Here is a 23803-nt window from a genome sequence, read left to right on the forward strand (position 1 = left end):
CACCTACCTCAGTGAGGCCTGGGTAACAAGGCAGGGGGTCTGACAGCACCCACAACATCCAGCAGCACCCATTCCAAAGGAGGAAATTCGGAGAGGGTTGCACAACAACGTGAATGTACTCAACACTACTGAACTGTACATCTTTAAAATGGTTAAGATGGTAAATTTTATGTTATATATTTTACTACCATTTTAAAAAAGTGTGCAGAGGCTCCAGATTTCATCATCTTATGACCTTAAGCTATGGAAACGATAATACCCTATAGGCTGCTTTTACACCATCTAGTTCTCTGGCCTTTTGGTCATGGCCTGGGGACTCAAAGTTAAAACTCTACAAATGCAAACTCAAGTAAGTAGATAAACACGTTACGTTTGAAAAATAAACTTTATCTTTGGACTTGCTGCCTCACTGCCTTATTTATACTACAAAGCACTCAGCTTGTTCAATTCTAAGATGTGGAATAAAAATAAAAGCTGTTTTACTGTCTATAATTTCACTTTTCTGCTACAGTAAAATCTCAAGTGTGGTTACAATATAGTTTTTGCTGAGGCAATCCACTGAACCAAAATGGGGTTCCCTAAAACTGGAAAAGGTGAGAGATCATTCCTGCTCTTAATGAGAAAATTATACAAGACTTGGCTGATTAAATATCGGAACTTACAGAGCAGGGCTTTTTTGTTAGAGTCCTAGCCTCATTTACATGGAGATTAAATTCTTATTTGGCTAGGTGTCTTCCCCTCACTCATCCATAAAAAGTCAAAATGAAATTTTCACTCTGGGGTGGAAAGGAAGGCAAAATAAATAATAGATTAGTTCAACTTAGACCTTAGACCTAAGTTGAACTAATCTAGCACTTTTCCTACACGTGTTCTCTAAAACCTTTGTAAAAGTGAACAAGAAGGAAGTATGTGTTCAATACTGTTAGTCCTTTCAAAAATAAAAGATGTATAAAAGACAACACTTAACACAAAATTTGAATTAACTTTATTTTCCCTACAGTCAACAACTTCTCTGCACTGAATTTTAAAGCAACAAAGTAAAATAAAATCCTCCAAATGACAAGGTATCAGAAATCCAGATTTAGTTACACTTTTATTGTGAAAAGGTTCAACCATTTTATTGGTATGTAAAAGAACCATCATCTGGGTCAAAAATGGATTCTATAAATCAAAGAATATTCTACACTTTGGAAAAGAAAAAATCAGCAGTAACATTCTCAATGAATATTGTAAATTACACTTTTCTTCATAAAAGTTACATACTATTCTGCACTTTTCCACCAAAAGCAGTGGTGTAAATTATACTTGTTTATATAAAAAAAAGATATCCTGTGGCAGGAAAAACCCTTTCTCTTTCACTTTTACTAAACAGGAGAAAATTTTCAAGTCTATATAAAGTTGCCTATGAGACGGAAAGTGAACATGTTCAATCTCCATTTATATTTTAGTGCATTTTTTGGACAACTGTCACATTTTTAATAAAAATAAGAAATGCATATAGCATTAAAGAGTGTTTCATCAAATGCCTAAGGGATTAACAAAATATGTAGCAGAGGACAAAATCACTGTGACGGATGAAACTGTTATAAAAATGAGAGAAATCCAGGCGAACTTTACAAATCCTTTGTCATTTTGAAGAATCACACAAAATGAACTTTGGCTATCTGTCCACTTTAAGGGTTTCTTCCTTAATCTTTTGCATGTAAACAAAGTGCTAACCTCAGGACTAAGATACCAAACCCCATCCTGGTAATTAGCAACATCCCGTGCAGTTGCCATGATTTCCAAAGGATATAAATTTAGCCCTTGAATGAACAACGTATGAGATCTGCTCTGTAAGTACCTGGTGAAAACAACTGCTAACAGCAGCAATAACGTTTCAACATAAAAAAAAAAAAAAAAAACTATTTGAATCGATTAGTTACAGGTCCATCTTTGAAACAGCAGCTTCTTCTCAGAGCAAACAGTAAGCAATAGAAAATGTACATTTGATGAAACATTCTTTGCACTGGAGAAACATGAAAATAAATATAGCTCAAGGAAGTATAATTATTTTTCTAATACCTCTTTCTCAGACCGTACTAGTTTACTGGTTCAAGAAGCTTGCATCACATTTTGTCATTCGTATTTTACGTATTGCTATCTGGGTAATTCAAATAAAATCTTGTAAAAGAATAAAAACATTGACAAGTATGCATGTGCCAGGGACCAAATTAGAGGGTTCTTTGGTGCCATTAGTCCAAATTCTCAGATTTGAAGGATAACATGTACCAGTAAAAAAAAAATCTGCTGTTAGACATTTACAGCAGTGCTCTGTCTTGCTTCACATTACAAATCAAAAACAGCTGTTCTCAGTAAGCCAATTTTATTTTTTAAATCAGGCATTGCCAGAAAGTTTTGTACATTAACCTGGACCAGTGATGGTTCCAGTGATGGTTCTGTACCCTCCGTCGCTGTGAAACATGACATGAGCTAAAGGCAAAGACCGGTTCTCACAAGGACATCTGCTTCAAGTTAGGAACCAGAACAGTATATTTAAACAGTCTTCTTAGATATTTTCTTGCCTTTCTTAAAAACTAGTTTATTCTTAATGTAGCCACGCTTCCTTTTCGCAGTCTAAAAAGAAAACAGAACACATGGTGTTAGTGCAGGTTCCCTACGGATTAAAACTACAGATACACACATGGTTTACTGCAGAATGATGAAGACTGTCTTTATAATCCCTCAGATCTTCCTAGGGCTGGACTCCTTGAAACAGTCAATGAGCATCATGAACTGCTCTATGCCAAGGATGCTGAGATCCAAGATGAACTGGACTAGGTCCTCACCTTTAAGATGAAGGACGACCACAGCAGTCCTCAAATGCCTGTCATACATTCCTCACCATGAAGTGAATGAATCCCCATCTCCCCTCTCAACCACTAAATGCTCAGGTGTAATAATTACTCACATTTCCAGGCATGACAGAATATGTAACTAGACTAAGGATTCAGAAAATGTTAATGGTGCTCCTAGTTTAGTTTCCAAGAATTAGCTGTGTCAGAAATACAAATTAACTTAGTAACTCCTGGAGCCCCGATTTTCTTCTCTGTAAAAAAGGAGGATGAGTGTGTACCTATCTACAAAGATACAGAGAAACAAGGTCACTTGGCACGTTCTCCAATTTAGTAGGAAAATAAGCACCTAAATATTAAAACAAAACCCAAACACCAAGAAAAAAACAACCCATAACATTCCTTGAGCATCACAGGCCTTTAAAAAACTAAGGTATTTTTCATTTTTCTTAACACTTCAGGATTCCACTTAAAATACTGTCAACTGATGTCTGTGGTGTAAGAAATAAATTACTACAAATGTGGTGGTAGAAATTACTGCAAAAATGTTTGCTATTTTAGAGTCTCACAAAGATAAATCAATATAGGACATGGATCTGACAATCTGACATATTCACAGATACTGAAAAAAGCAAATTTCTTGGAAATTAGTACTTTCAGGCGTCAGTCAAAGCACTGGGTTAGCAGCAGGTCAAGACTCAGGAGATTGACCCCTCAATTCAATTCTCACATTTAAATACAACTTTTGGAGGTTTCAGAAACTCTGGCAAATGCTATGTCGTGTACCTATATTATGATGTTCAGTTTAAAACAATTGATAATTTTTTTCTAACAGTGACAAAAATACAAGGCAGAATGCAATCCTTCTTAAGGTCACAAAAATTAGCTATTGCTAACTTGCCCATGATATATGTTACCTTATTATTAACTTATTTTATTAGGGCAAAAAGTAAAGAATTTCAGAGGGCACAATCTGTAAAAATTCAAACCAGGCCAAGGAGTTGGTTTCTTTATCATCATCACCTACATTATTTCTAACTTGAAACCTTTTCTATGAGATCCTGTAAAATGCCCCAGGTCTCTGCACGTATGTATCTAGGTCCTCAGGGTGTTTTCTCTCTAGGAGCAGGTGAGCCATGCAGCCCTGGACTACAATTCCCAGTGTCTCAGCCATGTCAGCTTGGCAGTGGCAGGAAGTGGCTGCTGTACTCACTCACACCCCCTTCAACCCCCAAAATAAAAAATGGGCTGGAGAGAGGAAAGCAAAACAAATAAAAAGCATTCCTGCTAGTACAAAACTGTATAAAGCCATGGAAACCAGAAATACTAGATCCAGGTTGTTGGCTAATAGAATATGTTTTTGGCATACAAGACAGATGGATTTTTATTTATCCATTCACTTATTTGGGGGAAATGATGAGAAGACAAAGAGGTCAGATTAAGAAACTTCACTATCAACAGTTATACAGCAAGTTCAATGCCTTGTTTTCATAACTGGGCCATGTCTTAGGAGTGACTGCCTTCAGACTGGCAGCATTTGTTCTGACTTCTGCGCTGATGTGACTCATCAGTTTCTCCTACCACGTGCCTATGAGACACCAGATCACTTGATCTCTGTGACTTATTTAAATACGTTAGTCTAGATATGGTAACCTATTCCTGGCACAGAAAGTATTCAGTTAAAGTTTCTATTTACATACCATACAGTTAATATTCAGCACTTTATAGTACAAATTGAAATGATCTGTATTCTGAATATATCTGTAGTATATTTTAAGTAATACAAAGGGATAAGACAATTCCTTCAATGATTTAAAATAACTTATCTGAGCAATGTAAACCTAAGTATCTTTCAAGATTTAAGACTGAGATCAGTCTAATAACAATTAATATTATAAGGGTAGTACCTTAAAATACAATCTTAATATTTCTTCTAACTGCTCATTATTTTCCATCTCCCACAGAGGGCAAACCATATAAATACTCATTTTTCAGTAGCTTTTATAGCAAAGATTATATCTATTTGGCTTAAGTGAGCCATAATGACCTCCAATAGAAGACTTCATATCTTATTAAATATTTATTACAAAAGGACTGCCAATAGTCTCATCATAATTCTACCTACAAGCTTTGTCATGACAATTACATTTAAAAATAATTATCTTAAGATAAATGATTTTTTTTCATTCAAGACTCAAACCAACTCAAGTTTATTTTTTATTCAATGAATAATATAGTAACATCGTACTAGAACGGAACATGAAAATGCTATATAAATTTGCTTTGACCCAAAGATGATGAACGAATCACAACTGTTATTACCTGTTTGGCATTTTTACTTTCACAAAGGTTCAGAAGCCACAGACACATCTCACTTTACAAACACGTCTTACTAATGGGAGTGGCACAAGCTAAAGCCAGAATGCCGCTGGAAAATCTTAGCTTGGTTCACTGATAACCACTCTTCCCTATCGAGAACTATCCAGAACAGTTGCTGCTTGGGGTACCTGAAGTGCTCAGTTTGCAAGGACTGCCCTCAGCAGGTTGGCTTTATATCTACTTTGTATATAAGCCTTGGTCTTTATTCATCTGGCAAATGAAAATTTATTCGCAATTTTCAGTAATTATTTATCAGTCAAACCAACCAATCTTGAGTTACCCTTTTTTTCTTTTTTTTGAATTTTATTTATTTTTTTATACAGCAGGTTCTTATTAGTTATTCCTTTTATACATACTAGTGTATATATGGAGTTACCCTTTCATAAACATGACTTCATTTGGCACCCACCTTCTTTGACAAATACTTCTGTTTTGGGAAAATGTTGGTTACTCGAGGTTTGTGGTCTAGTGTCTCCCTGTTATCAGGTGCTTTCACTTTATATATCCTTACAAGCCAGTGCTCTGATGTAAAGGCCTCCTCCAAATGCTTGAATTTAATGTCCTTGTTTCCAATCTCAGCATTACGTGTTCGATCAAAACCTGGGGGTGTACGGAAATCCAACTGCAAAAGTGACATTAGTATTGGATGTTAACCATATTGGAAAGCTTGCAATATTAGAAGGTAGTAAATGTTAGCAGCAGAGTAAAACTTTCTCCTTTTAAACTAGGAAAACACAATCAGAGCAATATATTGTAACAGTTCTTATATGTTGCTAACCAGATAGGAAAAACTCTGCAAGAGAGAAACTAAATACATCAGAATTAGAGTTTCAATGAACCCTTAGAGTGGATGAACAGCCCACAGGCATAAAAAAACCAAAATAGCAAGATAAAATCCATTAAAGCCCTTCTTACACGTATTCAGAGAAAACACACAGAAGGGCCTGCTTTTCTGCCCCAGGGCCTTGCACTATACTATCTACTCTTTCAACCTCGAAGTTCTTCATTCAGTGATTTTGCATGGCTGGTCCCCTTTCTATCCTTTGGTCTCAGCCCAAATACCATCCCTTCAGGAAAATATTTTCTTGAGATTGATGGTTGCGAAGTCTCCTCCACTGATTCCTTATTCTTTTACTCTACAGTGTTTGCTGCTAAGGTTTTTATTTATCTTTAAAATTACCTATATCCTCCAACAGGATGTAAGCTGCATGATGACTTTACCTTATTCGGTGTGGCTCTATCTCACCAGCATTACTTGTTAAATCAATGCACAAGTAAAGCAGTGATGCTAACCAACCTGAAATTGGGAACTACAAAGGAAGTCAGACAAGCCAAACCATGGGAAGATTAACCAAGAATGAAAGGAGGAAAAAATGGAGGGACGGGAGAAGATTTTAAGAAATTCTCAGACTAAGTTTATATGTTGCCACACAGAACTTAAATGAATTCAACTTAAAAATAAATCCAAAAACCAAATCTCCTCCAGTGCGAGAATAACTTGCTATTGCACATCTATACAAGAGCAAAGTTATATACTTCATGTCTTAAACATATTATTCTCGAGTAGGGAAAGGCATCAAAATGAATGCATGCTACAGGCATGGCTTGGAGCTCTTGATAAACGTGACAGGAAAAAAAAGTCCTTCAATGCTCTCATTAGTGAACAGAGAAACTAATCTTTCACCCATTTTCTGAGGTAGCTAATTATTATGGCTTAAGTTGCTTCTTTCTTAGCATGAGTTTAGAGACCAGGCAGTGGCCTTCAAAGAAAACACAAACAAAAACCTAAATCTGGTAGTAAAAGTTTTGTCTGTTTTTTCAGAGTCACCTGTAGAGTAATTTCAAGCGAATAATGCCGAAACATTATCTCGATCCCTGGTATTTGTATAAAATTAAACAAGCAATTTTTCCTCTGCCATTGATGTAACCTTAGTATGAAGGTGTAACTTGGTATGACAGTCATGCAATCTGAGCGCTATGAAGAATCATAGAAGCCATCAGTCCAACCCCCATTATACACAGACAAGGAAAAAAACAAGTCCAGAGAGAATGTGACTTGGCCAAGGGTTATGTAACCTGACAGAGCCAGATCTGGAACCCAGGTGTTGTGACAGTCCATTATCTGTTCTTTTTGCCACGATGCCTCTTTGCCCATTCACTCATTTTTGTCGACTCTTAATCTTTTGTACCATATCATTCCAATTTTCTGGGAAAACTCTGACCCAGAGAGTCCTAGCTCTCTGTGGTAATGGAGAACAGGGAAACAGTGAATATATGAAGTGACTAAATAATTCATCTCTTTAATTTCAGGCTTTCCCCCACTAGGCAGTGAAGTTAAACTACTTAAGATCACACTGCTTCCCAGCTGGAAGACCTCTCCCTGGTCTTCCAAAAGCATGAAGTCGAAAAGTGAGATGGCAAGCAAAGAATGGATTTGAGCCTATGTTAATTAACAATTTTGGAAGGAAATCTTCGATCTAAAAAATACTTCCTCGTTTTTTACATACAAGTTTCAGAAATTAAATAGAGAAAAGAATCTTTAGATGAGCACATTTTTCTTTACAGCGCAACCAAAACATCATTATCCTGTTTTTTCGAGTCAAACAAGGCTACTTAATATTCCTTTGAATAAAGATTATAGAAAAATTGATGTAACTAACCTGCATTTCTCCAAATCTGTAGTATGACATTTTATACATAAGGCAATTCAACAAAGTAGGGGATCCTGCTTTGTCTACACGGAATTCTCCTTGTGGGGTGAAATAGTCACTTTCCTACAGGAAAGAATCCAGAAGTTTGTGTCAGTTTAATATAACCAATTCAAAGCTACAGGTTCCCCTTTTCATTTCCCCATAAGAACTAACTTTTGAGGTATCTTCATAAAGCCATATTTAGTTACATCTCAAAAAAACATAGTATCAGAAGATGAATTTATAAATTTAATGTCATCTCTTAAAAAACCCACAAAACTATCATGGGTGTTTTTTAAAGCTCAGTATAGAAATCATTTATAGGAAATAAACAAGAGTATCCAAAACACAGAGAAAAAGAACAATAGTCTGTTAGAGTGAGGGAGGGCGATTATTAATTAATTCTACCAGGTTTTAAACCATGTTATAATAAAACCTCAATAATTTAAGAAAAAAAAAGGTACCAATACCATGATTTAATATCAGGTAGGCCAACTAAATTTGTTTATTTTTCCATATGAACTTTTAAAATCAGTTCTTTAGTTCAGAGGGGAATGTTTAGAAAACTTCTGTAGGAATTTTTATTGGGAGTTCATCAAATTTATGAATTAACCTCTAAGAGGGCTAATCTGACACCATCGACAGAAATTCCTCATCTAGGAATTTATCCTACAGAGATGCTTATACGTGGGCAAAATGATGAGTGTACAAAGTTATTTATCGCACCACTGTTTATGAGATTAAAAAACTGGAATCAACCTAAATGTCCATTAACAGGGACAGGTTAAATGAATCATGGTGCACACACACAATGGAAGACACTATGCAGATATAAAAAAAAAGGAATTAAGAAGCATCCCCATAAGACCTCCATAATATATTGTGAAGTAAAAAAAGCAAGAACAAGGTGTATATTTTGCTACTAGTTACCTGCTTCAATAAGAATCATAAGAAAATAGTAAGAGACTACCATGGACTTTTTTCTTTTCCTTTTCTTGGGGTGGAGGGTGTAAACTTTTACTGTATATCCCTTTATATTTTATTTTTTGAACCATGTGAATGTGTAAATTACCTATTCACAAAGCATAGGAACTTAGGATTTTTCTCTATATAAATGGTTCAAAGCATATATCTGGATCTACCACATCAGTTTTAACACTGCTAAAGCAAATGCACAAATGAAAATTATATACTAGGAGGATTAAATTAAGACCCATTTAACACAAGGTAATACTGTTTATTAATCGTAGTTAAGGGGAAATGTCACAACATTTACATTTAAACAAGAAATCTGGGGCTTTACTCGACTTCATTCCTGTCACGTAAAACATATTCATACATTTTCCCAAAAGGTTCTTTTATTCTGGATCAGCTGTGAATCTTACTCTCATCTTTTGTGCCTTCACCACGTAAACCACAGTGCTGGGTGCCCAACCTCTCTGAGCTCACAGCTGAGTGGGAGAGATACAACAGAATCTACCTACAAACCATGCTGGATGTGATCTGGTAATGCACCAGAGAAGGGCTTCTGGAGAGGGGACTAATCTGTGGTAGGGAAGGTACTCCAAGAAGAAAACAGTACAAACACGTGTGTCAGATGAGCCAAGGAAAGAAACCACGCGGCAAGTTTCATGGGCTAGAGTAGATCGACAGAGTGGAAAAAGGTGATAGAAGGACAAGAGGCCAGCAAAGGAAAGTGAAGTATTAAGGGGTTGTGCATTCTGAGCTAAAGCGTTTGGATTTCATACCACTGCTTCATTATTTCAATCATCATTATGATTATTTCAAACCAGCCACTAGGCTGAGGCTTCATCTATGTTACTATAAGTTCTCATAACAGCAGTACAAATGAATTATTCCTGGCATCTGTTAGTGATCAACTGAAACAGCCGTAATCACAATTATAACACTAGAACCTAGAACAAGACCTAGTGCTCAAAGCATATAATGCTGACTGGCTGAAAAACAACTTGCCCATAGCACCAAGCTGACAGCGGCAGGGTTTAGTTCCAACTCATGTCTGTCTGGTTTCAAGGCCCCTTTCCTTAAACTAATGAAGGCTTAAAAAAAATTAAAAAAAAAAAAGCTGGAAAGTTACATGATCAATGTCATGTTAGACTGGGAGAGGGAACAAGACTAAGGCAAAGATAGCAAGTTCACGGCTACTGTCCTATTTCAGGTTTACGAGCATAGGGGTCAATGCCAGAGCGGAAGCAATGAAAATGGAAGGAACGGGCAGAAGTGACAGGCTGTAAGGAGTAAAGGCAAGAATTTTGACAAGGGATTGCTTTGTAGGGGAGAATGGAAGTACCAGGTATGAGTTTCCAAAGTTTTAAACCTGGGAAAATGCTTATGGTATCTTTAATAAACAGTAAAGTCAGACTGAAGAACTAATTTGGGGGATAGGATAATGAAAACAAACACAATGCAATTAACAAGGTAAGAGGGCTACTGGGAGCTGTCTTTCACACACCGAGAACGACCTAGTTTCTTACCCGAATGTCTTTTGGATGTTCCCCTTCAGCTATCCTAACCATCCAGAGAAATTTGTTGATATCATCACCAGAATACCCAATAACCCCTCCAAAAATAACCAAAACATAATCTACATCCAGACTCCTCATGATTTTATAGGCTGCTGTTTCATTTGAAGACATGGCTTTTCCCACCTACAGAATAAAAAATGAGAATGTGTGTACTTAGTCCCAAAATACACTAAAAATAAAAATGGACGCACATTTTTACTTTAAGATGGAATGCATCTCAAGAGTTTGATTTACATGGAATTCTTTTTATAAGAATGATTTGCTATGAATTCAACAGATTTACTGAGATTTATAAGCACCTCACTTACTACAACCAATTATAGCAGAAATGTCAAAATCAGAAATACATGCTCTAATATTTTGCTAATAATTAGGTCTCATGAAATTAACATTTTAATATGAAAGCAGGCAAGCTTAAAAGAAGCAGAACTTCTCATAACCTCAGGCCGAGGATGACCATCCATCTAGCTAGCACAAATACATTCTTCTCTTCAGTTTACTAAACATCTAATGATTAGTTACAACACTAATATAAAGAGAATTCATTTGGCTAATGCCCAGTTATCTATTTAAAATCTTTAAAGAACAGAGAGGTGATTACTTTAACGTAAATTAGTTATTTAATAGCTAGAGTGAACATAATTTGCATGCCCATAAAACACAGTGCATTTGTTATACATATTTGCAAATACTTTTCTTAACTTATGAAATGGAAAATACAAGACAAATATAATATTTTAAGTTTCAGATTTTGCCTACTCTCCAGCAAACAGCCTACAATTCTGAATGATACTTAAATTCTATTCTTAAAAGCAAAATAAGCATACCTTGAACTCACTTTATTGAATAAATATGTAGAGAAGTATGTTCAAAATTCAGCAAGCAAAGAGTACTTTCACCCACATTTTTCCTACTTAATCACAAGTGAAGTCTGATTGCTAAGTAGTGAATAAAGGTTTGTAACTTTTGATCTTTTGTTGATCAAATTCTTACCAGTGCTATGTGGCTGTTATTCCAGGTGTTATTATCCACCAAAGTAGTTCTATTAGCCATCCCAGCTATTTGATAGCCATAATCCCACCAAGACATCACTCGGGCATGTTCATCTGTATTTTGCCTCAGCCAAAAGTAAGCTTCTCTAAAATCATCTAAGATATTCCTGGTGCTGAAAACAATCACAATATTCTTTTAAATGATATTTTAGAAGTGTGAAGATGGTAACTTAAAACCTTGAGGTGCCAGGCCACTAAGTAATTTCATATTTTAAGGATGGTAGTTAAAAGCCTCCATGGCAGGGAGAAAAAAAAAAAAAAAAAAATCAATGAAGAGCTAGACTAGTGCTTCTTAGACTTTAATATGCATACAAACCACCAGGCCATCTTGTAAAAAAGCAAATTCTGGTTTAGTAGTTCTGGTGTGGAGCCTGATACTGGGCAAGTCTAATGAGCACCCAAGTGAAGCAGAAGCTGGAGTGGGAATGCAGGGTTGCAGTACATAAACCAGCTGTTCTTAAACTGTAGCTGTATCAGAATCACCAGGGGGGCTTATTAAACCACAGATCACTGAGTCTCACCCTCAGGTTTCTCATTCACACACTGAGGTGGGGTCAAGAATTTACATTTCAAAAGGATTTCCTGGTAATGATGATGCTCTGTGTCCAAGCACAACACTTTGAGAAAGACTAATGTGTATGTTATATATGCAAAGATATTTTGGAAAAGAGCATGAAATACAATGATTATTACCTACTTCTACCAAAGGGGACGGGCAGGGGAAAGGTCACAAGAAAAGCACAGCAGATTCAAATGCAGAGCCTCACAAACATCTTTGAATTCTATCTTTTGAGACAGGAAAAAAGGGTAGGTATAAAATCCTCTTGTAGTCAAGTTGTCTTCTTACCCGTCATGATTGTAAGAGGCCAGGACCACACTTGGGCTGGAGTAGGCATTGCTTGTGACCCAGGTACAGTGGACTGCAAACATCATCAACAGCATCAGCATCAACATGGTAACAATGCTTTTTATATTGGGACCTAATCCCTCTTCAGTTTTTTCCTGTTCAGTTACATGCTTCCTCACTTTACCTGCCTGAAAATGCAAATAAAACTGATGAGACAAATTCATCATTTGACTTGCTTTCATTAAGACACTCAAAAGGGAGAAGGTTGGGAGAATGCTATCTATCAATTTAATTCTTTCAGAAGGAAAATGTATAACCATCAGGAATTCTCGTGTGGGTCATACAACATTTTCTAAAAATTATCAAGGTGAATTCCAAAGTCAAATGTGAATGAGAAGGCTTCCTGGAACTAAACCCAATCCAGGAGCAGATTGCAGAGTAAAAAATCTCCAGTAAGAAGCTGCTTTCAAACTCAACTGTCCTTATGTTTTATGTAAATACAAAGGAGATAACCAAATGGTCTCATGCTGGCCACCCTTTTCTTATAAAAAATCTTAATTCCTCACCGTGAAAACAGCAATATCCAGCTATAATCCAGACCATGTAGGATTTTAGTATAGGAAAAAACTGCATTATCAGAATCAGTTTTCTAATTTCCAAACCCCAAACCAACAGACTTGTTAAAATCAAGATTACATTTTTGAAAACAAAACAAAAACCTCACCGAACAGAGAACAGGTCAGAGGTTCTAAATTGCAAGGCTAGTTATTAAGAAACCACAAAACAAAACAAAACAAACACAAAAGCAGGTATGTGCCTTATTAGCACTAATCTGCATGAATAATACTGGACCTATCATAGTAAAGAAAGAAAATTTCAAAATTAATACGTATACTGCGAAGCTCTTCATTGCTTATTGCTACTTAAAAATCTAGTTAATAAAGTTTACTATGTCATCCAAGACAAGTGCTCTGATTCTGAGTCTTTTCCACACTTGCACCAAATATAATCCTGCTCTGTTAGCTGAGAAGTTAAAAGTGAATTACATTATTATATGGGCCAGCCACCTAGTGCTAACGAACTGGAGACTTTTTTTTTAAGGCACTTATTCCCCTCGTGAATTACTATTCAGTCAACCAAATATTTTTAAAGTTTACAGTGAATATGGACCTCAAGGATAAGCACTTTGCACATTGTTTCAGAAGGATTTATAGCGCTAAATTTTATGTAATTTAGTAGAGCACCAGCTTTCTGAGTGAAAAGACCAACCAGGATTCAAAATTTGAGGCAAGCAGTAAAGACCAACTAGAAATGTCATAGTTTGCCTAAATTCTTGTTTAATCACCCTTCATAATATATATGTTCTTACTGTGGTGGAAAAATAAAACACGTAAAAATTTTAAAGGCCTTACTTTAGATTTCCCACCTTATCATACAAATTTCCTGGGTTTCTCTTGTCATCCTCATCACTGCTGTCCTCCACAGGTGGGTTTTCCCTTTTCATGTCATCCCCCAAATAATGCTCAAAAACATTTGAGAATGCAATTGCAGACAGCATACAAACGACTGGAGTCAAGGTCAACATCAGCCGCACCATCACGCCAGCAAAGTAGACAGCACTGATGGCATACAGAGCAACTGCAAAGACAAGTTCTCTCGTAACACTTCAGAAGAGAAAAGGGTCCCTGGAAACTCTACTGACTATTTAAAACTGTTTAAAACAAAATCTAAAAACAGACAAACATCTCATAAAAGGGCTGTTTTATTTATTTATTTACTTAAAGAGGAACTTTTAAAAAAAAATAAATTTATTTTATTTATTTTGTTTTTGGCTGTGTTTGGTCTTTTTGTTGTTGCATGCAGGCTTTCTCTAGTTGTGGCGAGCCGGGGCTACTCTTTGTTGCAGTGCACAGGCTTCTCACTGCGTTGGCTTCTCTTGCTGCAGAGCACAGGCTCTAGGTGCGTGTGCTTCAGTAGTTGTGGCACGTGGGCTCAGTAGTTGTGGAGCATGGGCTTAGTTGCTCCACGGCATGTGGGATCTTCCTAGACCATGGCTCAAACCCGTGTCCCCTGCATTGGCAGGCGTATTCTTAACCACTGTGCCATCAGGGAAGCCCTAATTGTTTTTAAATTGATAATGCTAACCAATTTAAAAGTCATATTTAGAAATTATAACTAGTGTTGACAAAATAAACACTGCATATCAACAGTTTAGAGAAGCATATCATGTTTCAAGTTTAATTATAGCTACTATGGGGAATGAGACAATTATTTGTCAACAGCATCACATATTAGAAAAATACGTTAACTGACAGATGAAAACATGTTTGGTGAATTGTATTATTAGGCACAGTAAGTTTTATAGAATCAAAGTCTATGAAAAGTCTGTGCCAGTATCTGGCATAAAGCCTGCTTTAAAGTAAGAATGGGATGAGAAGAATATAATTTATTACCAAAGGAGGAACTTATAAAGTTATTGCCAAGAAACTTAAAAAAAAAAAAAAAATTGGAAGTGATTTCCAATAGTCAAAGCTTTCCAGATAATGTGCTCACCACAAGGAAAGACTATCATTTCTGGCTAGAGGCTATATGACTTTACAAAGTTAATGAGTCATTTGAGTGCCTATCTCATTTGAAGCTAATTCACATTTTTTTCCTGACTAAAAAATACATTTATTATACCATATTGTTTATCTCAATGGATTTTTATATACGCACACACCTATGTAATTACCACCCATATCGAAATACAGAACATCTGTATACCTCCTCAGGAGAATCCCTCATGCCTCTTCCCAGTCAATAACTGCTCCCCTCACCCCCCACCCTTTTTTACCTTGAAAGTCCAAAAAGGTAATCACTATTTGGACTTTTAAAGCAATAATTTAGTTTTCCTTAAACTTCATAGTAATGAAATTATATAAAAATGTTCTCTTTTGTACTGGTTTCTTTTAATTACCCATGCTATTCTTTTATTAATTGTTGTGTTGTATTCTACTGTACAAATACATAAAAATCTCCTTATCCTACTGCTGATAACCTTTGGAATGTTTCTAATTCGGGGATATTATGGATAAAGTTGCTATGTATATACTCTTAAACATGTCCTTTATGGGACACACACACTTACTTCTCTTGGGTATATACCTAGGATTGGGACTGCTAAGTCATGAGTGGGCAATACGTCTAAGCTAAAATCTTTTTGAATGATGCAATATTAACATGGCCTTATCCAGAGTCCAGTGACCTATAGAAACCAGAAAAGAAGGAGTGTCATCCTTTGGTTAGAACCTATGCAGATGCTATTTTATCTCTCCTGACTTCACTCTGGAACAGTAACTTTTGAGTGTCTCTAATGGTCCAGGACCCATACTTGCACAAACTATTTGCTTATGTGACCCTGTGCATATTACAAAGCTTTTTCAGTTTCAGGTTTTATCAAATGCAAAACAGCCACAGCATACTTCTTGTGATGACTGAATTACATAAAAGTGTTTGGTATCTGTTTATTTTGTCCATTTATATTTTGAATGTCAGATCCTAAACACTGGCTTTAAAATAGTTTGTATATCTAAGTCTTTTAAGTTGGAAATTACACAAATTAGTCAAGAGGGTGTTACTTAAAGGTGATTCATATTCCATTACAAAATGTACTTTTGCACTGAAATTTGGATCATGGATGCCCCTGCAAACTTCTTCCTACTTGATTGGATTTAACTGAGAAAATAAAGTCAAGTCTATTCTGTCAACAGTTATAATTTCCAATTCTCAGCCACAGACTATAATTACATTAACCTCTCAGAAAACAATAAATTGAATGAAAAATTTATATACTAGTCCAAAATGAAAAGTTGTATATATAATGCAAATTCACTGAATTTTTCTTGGTTAAGCACTTATGCAAAGTAAGAGAGGAAAGTTTATCTTAAATATGCATAGAGTCAAGCAAAGAAAAACAAAACTTTAAAGTGTAGTGATAATCTCAACAAAAATAAATAAATCAAAGTATTTATTAAAAATCTCTTACCAAATACTCTTTCATCGTTGATATTTTTAATGCAGAACCACAGGCCTGCTGGGAAGGTACACACAAGAATATGTAGATCAAAGAAGAAAGATACCCAAGTTGTAGGTTGATGCTCAGACACTGATGCAATAATTGGAATGTGTATTTTTGCGTACCTGGTATTAAAAAAAGTTAACATTATTTAAAAGTAAATGATAAAACAGGAGTTCCTTTTAGATGACTAAACTTTCTCTGATTGTAGATATGGTTCCTATCCCTACCTCTTCTTGCTTAAAAGTATACTCCAATGTAACCAGCTAGAGTGGAAATAAATCTGATACACACTGGTAAAACCAAAACCAATATGCCCCTCCTAAAATCAGAATTATCTAAGGCCAGTTATAAAAGTGTTGGCTCTGACTTCTAACACAAAAATCTTTGCTCAAATAGGAGTTTGTTTTGCAGTTTTAACTTAGTACTTTTCTAAGTTTGCATCAACGAGTTTCACTATCTTCTGGACTTATTACTAGCAGAAATACCTTATCCGATAACATATCATATTGCCACAATACCTTTCTTAACAAGGAGATGGCACAGAGGCTGGTGAGGGAAATGGAAAAGACAGGACAAATTTTCCCTGAAATTCCAAAGTGGTCAGTTAAAGTCTGAAAGCAAGAATAAGTATGACTAAGAAAAATTTAACCTAGGATTTTAACCTAATCAGAAAAACTAACTTCTACAACTGGGGTTTTCCCTCAAACTCTGGTGATGCAAAGGCTATCTCTGGAAGTTTGTGTCTGTTAGCTTCAGCCATTCATACATAATTTGCTTATGCCCTTTAATTAGTCATGGGCAGGAGCCCTTTTGGTATCACACCAAAGGGCAGGCCTGTTCAATAAATTGTGGTAGGTTTTTTATTCGGCCACATGGAGAGTAACAAAAAAGATGGAATAGCAGAATCAAGGGAGAGAAGTAAATTATCACCAAGAGATATTTTCTTATCCTTAGGAAAACATTTCTAGAGATAAAAAATTATTGAGCTAATTTAAAACTAAATTTTTTTTACTAACTCTTTTTATAATAGCACTCTTAAAAAGCACAACAAATATTCTCTAGTATATTTGATAGGTTAAAAAATATCAAGAAACTTAGATAATGTGGTATTAAAAAGAAAGTTAAATTTTTCTTCATATCTACGGCATGCAGATGCTATAACATAGCATCTATCCTTAATGATTAAAAATTAAACATTACTAACAGATGGAAACTTTGAATACATTGGTAAAAACAAAAATCAATTACTAAAATGGTACACGTTACCTGAAATGTTTTAACAAATAAAACTAAAATAAGGAGTTGCCCATGAAGAGAAATGTGACTTACATAATCACACTAAAGATGAATTCCAAACAGGTATTATAACAGACAAAATACAACATTTACTGAACTAGTACATGCTAGATACTTTAGAAATGTTGCCCAGGTATTGACAGAGATACTAACAATAAAGAACAGACAACAAAAGGAAAATAACATGAGGGCAAATAACTTATCTGCACTTACCCAGTATCCCACAATGAGTAAAACCTGCCACTCCACGGTGCAATGTAACCTTGGAAGGAAAAATGTAGAGGAAATTATTCTGCCTTTTCACTGTTTTTATGTTTATTGATTATTATGGATTAATTTAAGCTAATATTAAAAGAATTCTTGTTTTTTAAAAAATAGGTAACAACGTATTTCACACAGCTGGCAGTCAGATAAAATAAAGTTAGGGATCAAATAAAAAAAATATCCACGGACATTACATTTTCAGAGAAATACAACAAGTTGACAGATAAAATTGTAGAATGTTTTCCAATTCTCTCTTAAACCTCTAGTTGACTAGTAAAATAAAGCTAAGGTATTAAGATAGCATTGGATAATTTTAAAAAGTGAGAGGTGTCCAGTATGCCAAATTTAGATAAATTACAATGATGATTTTAATTTTTAAAAAAATTTATCTTTTATTTATTTTTGGCTGCATTGGATTTCCATTGCTGCGCATGGGCTTTCTCTAGCTGCATCGAGCGGGGGCTAATCCTTGTCGCGGTACACAGGCTTCTCATTGCGGTGGCTTCTCTTGTTGTGGAGCATGGGCTCTAGGCACAAGGGCTTCATTAGTTGTGGCTCGCAGGCTCCAGAGTGCAGGCTCAGTAGTTGTGGCACATGGGCTTAGTTGCTCCACGGCATGTGGTATCTTCCTGGACCAGGGCTTGAACTTGTGTCCCCTGCATTGGCAGGTGTACTCCCAACTACTGTGCCACCAGGGCAGTCCACAAAGATGATTTTAAACATTCGTCCCTTTTATTCCTGTCAATTAATTCTTCATGATTTTATGACGTAGGCTGGTACATTAATTTGACATACCTTCAGAAAGAATTTGACTTATTTCTAGGGACTAATAAAGTCAGGATTAGAAAGTAACTCAGAATCCAGAAGCAGACTGAAACTGATCTGGTTGACTGTTTAAAATCAGGAGATAGAGTATATGTAAACAAGGGAGGGTAAACCTGCACTGTTAATACTGGAGGCTTTGAATTTTATACATTTTGGGCCTATTCATCCATCAAGAGAAGGATGTTTGAAAGTGGATTTATCAGAACCTGAAGCAGCAAAATTAAGATACTGTTAAAAAAAAAAAATCAAAATTTGTACTGCTATTCACATTTTAGAACCTTTGACTATTATTTTCATACAGTTTGTAAAGAAACCACAATATTTGACCTACTAGGATAAATGCAACATGTACAAAATTTGAAAAAGAATTACCTTTTGCAATAACCTAGAGACAAGATTCATATCCTACAGGTGATGACACCTACCTGTATAAGTCAAATAGATGACACTAAGGAACACAGCACCTGCAGCTAGTGATACACCCAAAAAGAACAGGGTCTGGAACTCTTGTTTTGTTAATCGGTCTCTCAGATACTGCAAGAAAGCATAAGCTTGCAGCAATGCAAAGACACCTAATTAAAGAAAAGGTTCATATAAGTAATCAACAAAGCATTTTTACTAAGGACATTTACAAACGTTAATTTGGAAGACCTTCTTAGAATACCTTGTACCATTCATATATCAGAGACTAGTCATTTGATCTGACATTTCCTTTGTCAAGTGACAGTTAACCAATTAATACATCCCAAAAATTCTGTTACATGTTTTTTTCAAAATGATCAGACTCCCCATACATGGACCAGGCAAGAAAAATCTCATTTCAGTAACTGAAGCCTATTCAGCACATTAAATTCCACCCTTTGTCCCATATTTTAGCAACATGTTTTCTAGGGAAAAAAATTTTTTAAATAAAGAAACATCATTAAAAAAATAATTCTCAGATTTACTGAAGGATACAACTGACCTGGATGAGAAGAATCCTGATATATGGTTACTGTTTATAGTTGGGTGGGGGATGGAGATGGTTCAAGATTCTTACTGAGAATCTGATGATAAAAGCTATGGAACATCATCTTAGAAAGTTAAATATACTGATATTTATAAAATGCTACAAACAAAATAACTACCCACAGACTTCCTATGGATCATGCACCTTGTGTGTAGAATCTCTGATAAAGTTTTATTCACAGATCTCCCACTGTATCTTGTTATTTGTGACCGAGATTAATGATGGCAAAATGCTCTGCTTTAGGGAGAGAAATTATATGACCTTATAATCAATATGAAAGCCATTAATTCCAGTTAGTAGATATGGATAAAATATTTTAGTGAGATGTATGGAACATAAAAATGAAATGTTCCATCTAAATTTGGTAAAATGAAAACTCAGTGATACAGTAACTCAGTGTACAGATACACTATTTAATTTATACAAAGCAAATGTTATTTAGTGGTTGCAAAAAAGGATGTTTTGCTTTTTCAAAACAGTCACAGCTGGCAAGATAAGCACTTTTAGGCGTACAACATCAGAAAGTCTCTATAAACTCTATGATATTCATATTTTATAGTGGTGATGTTTTAGAACCAATACGATGAAAATTAAAAACAACTACAAAACCCCAAAAGAACCCTTCATTCCACTGAAGATCGGCCAGTCATACCTTCACAGATTCCTTAGAAGAAAGAAAATAAATATTTTTCATACCTGCAGCTGCCATGTGTTCACTTGTTCTGATTGGCTGGAATCCCACAAAGGGTATCTGCATGGATAATATTAATCCCACAATATAGAAAGTGCTATATGCTATAAAGACAAAATAGGAAACAAGGATAATTTACTACTACCAATAAGTACTTCAAACATAAATATATACACAACTCATATATTTTTAGCAAAGTTTTAACTGAACTTATTTTAAGAATAGAATACTGAAGTGACTATTCTATTTGATACATATTTGATGGTTAATCATACATTATAAATTGTGAAATTCTTTCTGCCATTTTAAAAAATATTATTTTAAGGAGACTGGTGCTGTTTTACTCTCCTGAAAATGGAATCAAGTATTTTTTTCAATCTATCATTAATAATCAATGACATAACCCAAGAAGCTATGTAATATATAAGTAAACACCATTCCTATTGGCATTAACCCATAAATAAAGTATGCATGACCAAATGAATACTTAATTATGAATAGCTGCTATTGTCTCAGAAGCTTTTAAGTATTCACACCCTATTTATAGCCTCCTAACACTTTTGTACAGTACTTAACCAGTTAAAAAAAAAAATCTTATGTCTATCTGCTAAGTTTTATGTGATTAAAGAACAAAAGAACTAAGTACACAGAAGTCAAGCCATAAAACAGACTAGTTACTGAATTTATTAGGATCTAATAAAGGAAACTTATTTGCTCTTGGCACTGAATATACTATATAGTATTCTCGGCTTATATCAACCTAAGTGTATAGGTAAATTGGGGAGGGGCTACAATTTGTATAACAGACTTATTTTTGCATTTAGGTGTTCACAGATCACTACCAGACAAGCTGATTACAGTGAAAGTATTTGGAATCACTGTAATTAAAAATTATTTAGAAATGAAGTTAAAACTCATGTAAAATAAGTTAATGTGAAGATTATTCCATTTATAAAGCTTACTCACATACTTTATGAAGTACAGTCAATATTTAGTTGTTGGCAAATAAAATACTCTATTAGAAAAAAAACTGCAAGAGAACTGTTATAGCAGGCGTATCTGTATGCTACACACTGTACAGCACAGCATATGCTTCTCTTCACTCAACTCAGCTGAGAAAGAATGCTTATTTGCTTTTAAAAGAAATCCATTTATAGAAGGTAAATTATGTGTTAATGGTTCAAATGTTAAGTTGTCTTCCAAGCTGTCTGATGAGAGATGACTACAGTGTTAGAAAAAGGATAAGAAGCTTAAGTAAATGTAATAGGAAGGACCAATGTATAAAGTTTCTGATGACCTCAAGCTAATAGAGAACCAGTTGTCTAGAGGACGCTGCAGAAGCAACACATCCAACAATGTACTTTCCAGACATATTAGTGTTGGAATACGATTACCCTCAATAAGACAGCTGAACACAAATGCAATAAAAGTTAAGTAAATATAAATAAGAATTTCTATGTCACATATATTTGAACTGCCAACCAATCTGGTTGATGGGTTATCTAATAACAGTATGTTTCTTTAACAAATCAGTCTGTGTAGACACCCAGATGAAGAGTCACAGAGGCAGAATTAGAAAAAAAAATGGGAAAAAGGTCATTGTGTGACCTTGAACAACTACTTAAAAATGAAAGTTTGTTTCCTCACAACAGAATGAGGAGTTTAGACAAGACTTGTAGATCCCTCTCCTCCTCCGCCCCAATAATAATAAGCTAAGCTTCTATGATCAACAGGTCTCTTAGACACCTAGAGCTGAGAAATTAAACCCTGGAGAAATATTGAACACACAAAGGCACAATTAGAGGGGCTTCCCTGGTGGCACAGTGGTTAAGAATCTGCCTGCCAATGCAGGGGATACGGGTTCAAGCCCTGGTCTGGGAAGATCCCACATGCCGTGGATCAACTAAGGCCATGAGCTACAACTACTGAACCTGTGCTCTAGAGCCAGCGAGCCACAACTACTGAGCCCGTGTGCCACAACTACTGAGCCCGCGCTCCACGACAAGAGAAGCCACCACAATCAGAAGCCTGCGCACCACAACAAAGAGTAGACCCCGCTCACTGCAACTAGAGAAAGCTCGCGCGCAGCAACGAAGACCCAACGCAGCCAAAAAAAAAAAAAAAAAAAAAAAGGCACAATTAGAAAGGCCAAGCCTGAGAAAACCTTATGTCATTTATGTGTATTAATTATAGTTATGTCTACTTACATCCAAACACTACAATCACCTCTGAGGCTGGATTTCTCTTTCTTATAAACACAAATGAACACTGAATATTATATAACACTGTCACAGAATTTGGATTAGATATGACAAATGGCACATACTGAACAAAAAAGTAAAGTCTTTTAAAAAAAATTGAGGTCAAATTCACATATAATCATTTTGAAGCAAACGATTCAGGGGCACTTTGTATATTCTCAATGTTGTGCTACCACCAAACCTCTCTAGTCCCCAAACATTTTCATCATCCCAAAAGAAAACCTCATACTCACCCCATCCTCTCTATCCCAGAGCAAGGCAAACACAAATCTGCATCTGTTTCCATGGATTACTGGTTTGTTCTTTTTTGTTTGTTTGGTTTGTTCTTAATTGTAAAGGTAATGTATTGTTTAGAAAAAAGAAAACACAGTAAAAAGTGAAAGTCTCTAGCCCATTTACTTCCCGTTAAGTCACATTTTCCAGAAATAATCACTAGAAGGCATGGTCGGCACACATATACATGATGGGTACACACATCATACCGTCTCTTCAAATGGGCCTACACTGTGCTTGGTAATGTAAAAATTTCAGCAATCACTTGCCTGGAAACTATCAATGAAGTTTATTCTCAGGGATTTGCTCAAGCTCATTTCCAGGCATATCCAAAAGAGAAGACTAAACTGGGTAATATTCTCATTTCAGCGGTTTTATGCAACTTCACAGAGGCATTTATTGTCATTAGTGAAGAAGAAAACATTTTATAAAAAAGTAGGTGCACTAGGGCTTCCCTGGTGGCACAGTGGTTAAGAATCCGCCTGCCAGTGCAGGGGACACAGGTTCGAGCCCTGGTCCAGGAAGATCCCACATGCCGCGGAGAAACTAAGCATGTGCGCTGCAACTACTGAGCCTGTGCTCTAGAGTCCATGAGCCACAACTACTGAAGCCCACACGCCTAGAGCCCATGATCCGTAACAAGAGAAGCCACCGCAATGAGAAGCCCGCACACTGCAACGAAGAGTAGCCCCCGCTCGCCGCAACTAAAGAAAGCAACAAAGCACAGCAACAAAGACCCAACGCAGCCAAAAATAAATAAATTAATTAAATTAAAA

At 35.7% G+C, this 23803-nt stretch overlaps 1 protein-coding gene across 2 annotated transcripts in view; it reads right to left on the reverse strand.

Annotated features, from left to right (window-relative positions):
* Positions 1-962: 962 nt before the first annotated feature.
* The window catches only part of STT3B (STT3 oligosaccharyltransferase complex catalytic subunit B), a 98823-nt gene continuing 75982 nt past the window's right edge, over positions 963-23803 (reverse strand). Inside the window, exons 6-16 of one of the 2 annotated variants that reach the window (XM_032648222.1) lie at positions 20499-20597; positions 19219-19365; positions 17918-17966; positions 16376-16530; positions 13775-13986; positions 12349-12536; positions 11443-11614; positions 10399-10572; positions 7874-7987; positions 5623-5835; positions 963-2616 (exon numbers count right to left, since the gene is read on the reverse strand). In XM_032648222.1, the coding sequence (XP_032504113.1) occupies positions 2536-2616; positions 5623-5835; positions 7874-7987; positions 10399-10572; positions 11443-11614; positions 12349-12536; positions 13775-13986; positions 16376-16530; positions 17918-17966; positions 19219-19365; positions 20499-20597 (1604 nt within the window). In that variant the 3' untranslated portion in view covers positions 963-2535. The remainder of the gene's footprint in view (positions 2617-5622; positions 5836-7873; positions 7988-10398; positions 10573-11442; positions 11615-12348; positions 12537-13774; positions 13987-16375; positions 16531-17917; positions 17967-19218; positions 19366-20498; positions 20598-23803) is intronic. The other variant, XM_032648223.1, reaches the window with a different exon arrangement.

Source organism: Phocoena sinus, chromosome 11 (assembly GCF_008692025.1).
Source record: "Phocoena sinus isolate mPhoSin1 chromosome 11, mPhoSin1.pri, whole genome shotgun sequence".
NCBI classification, from domain to species: Eukaryota; Metazoa; Chordata; class Mammalia; order Artiodactyla; family Phocoenidae; genus Phocoena; species Phocoena sinus.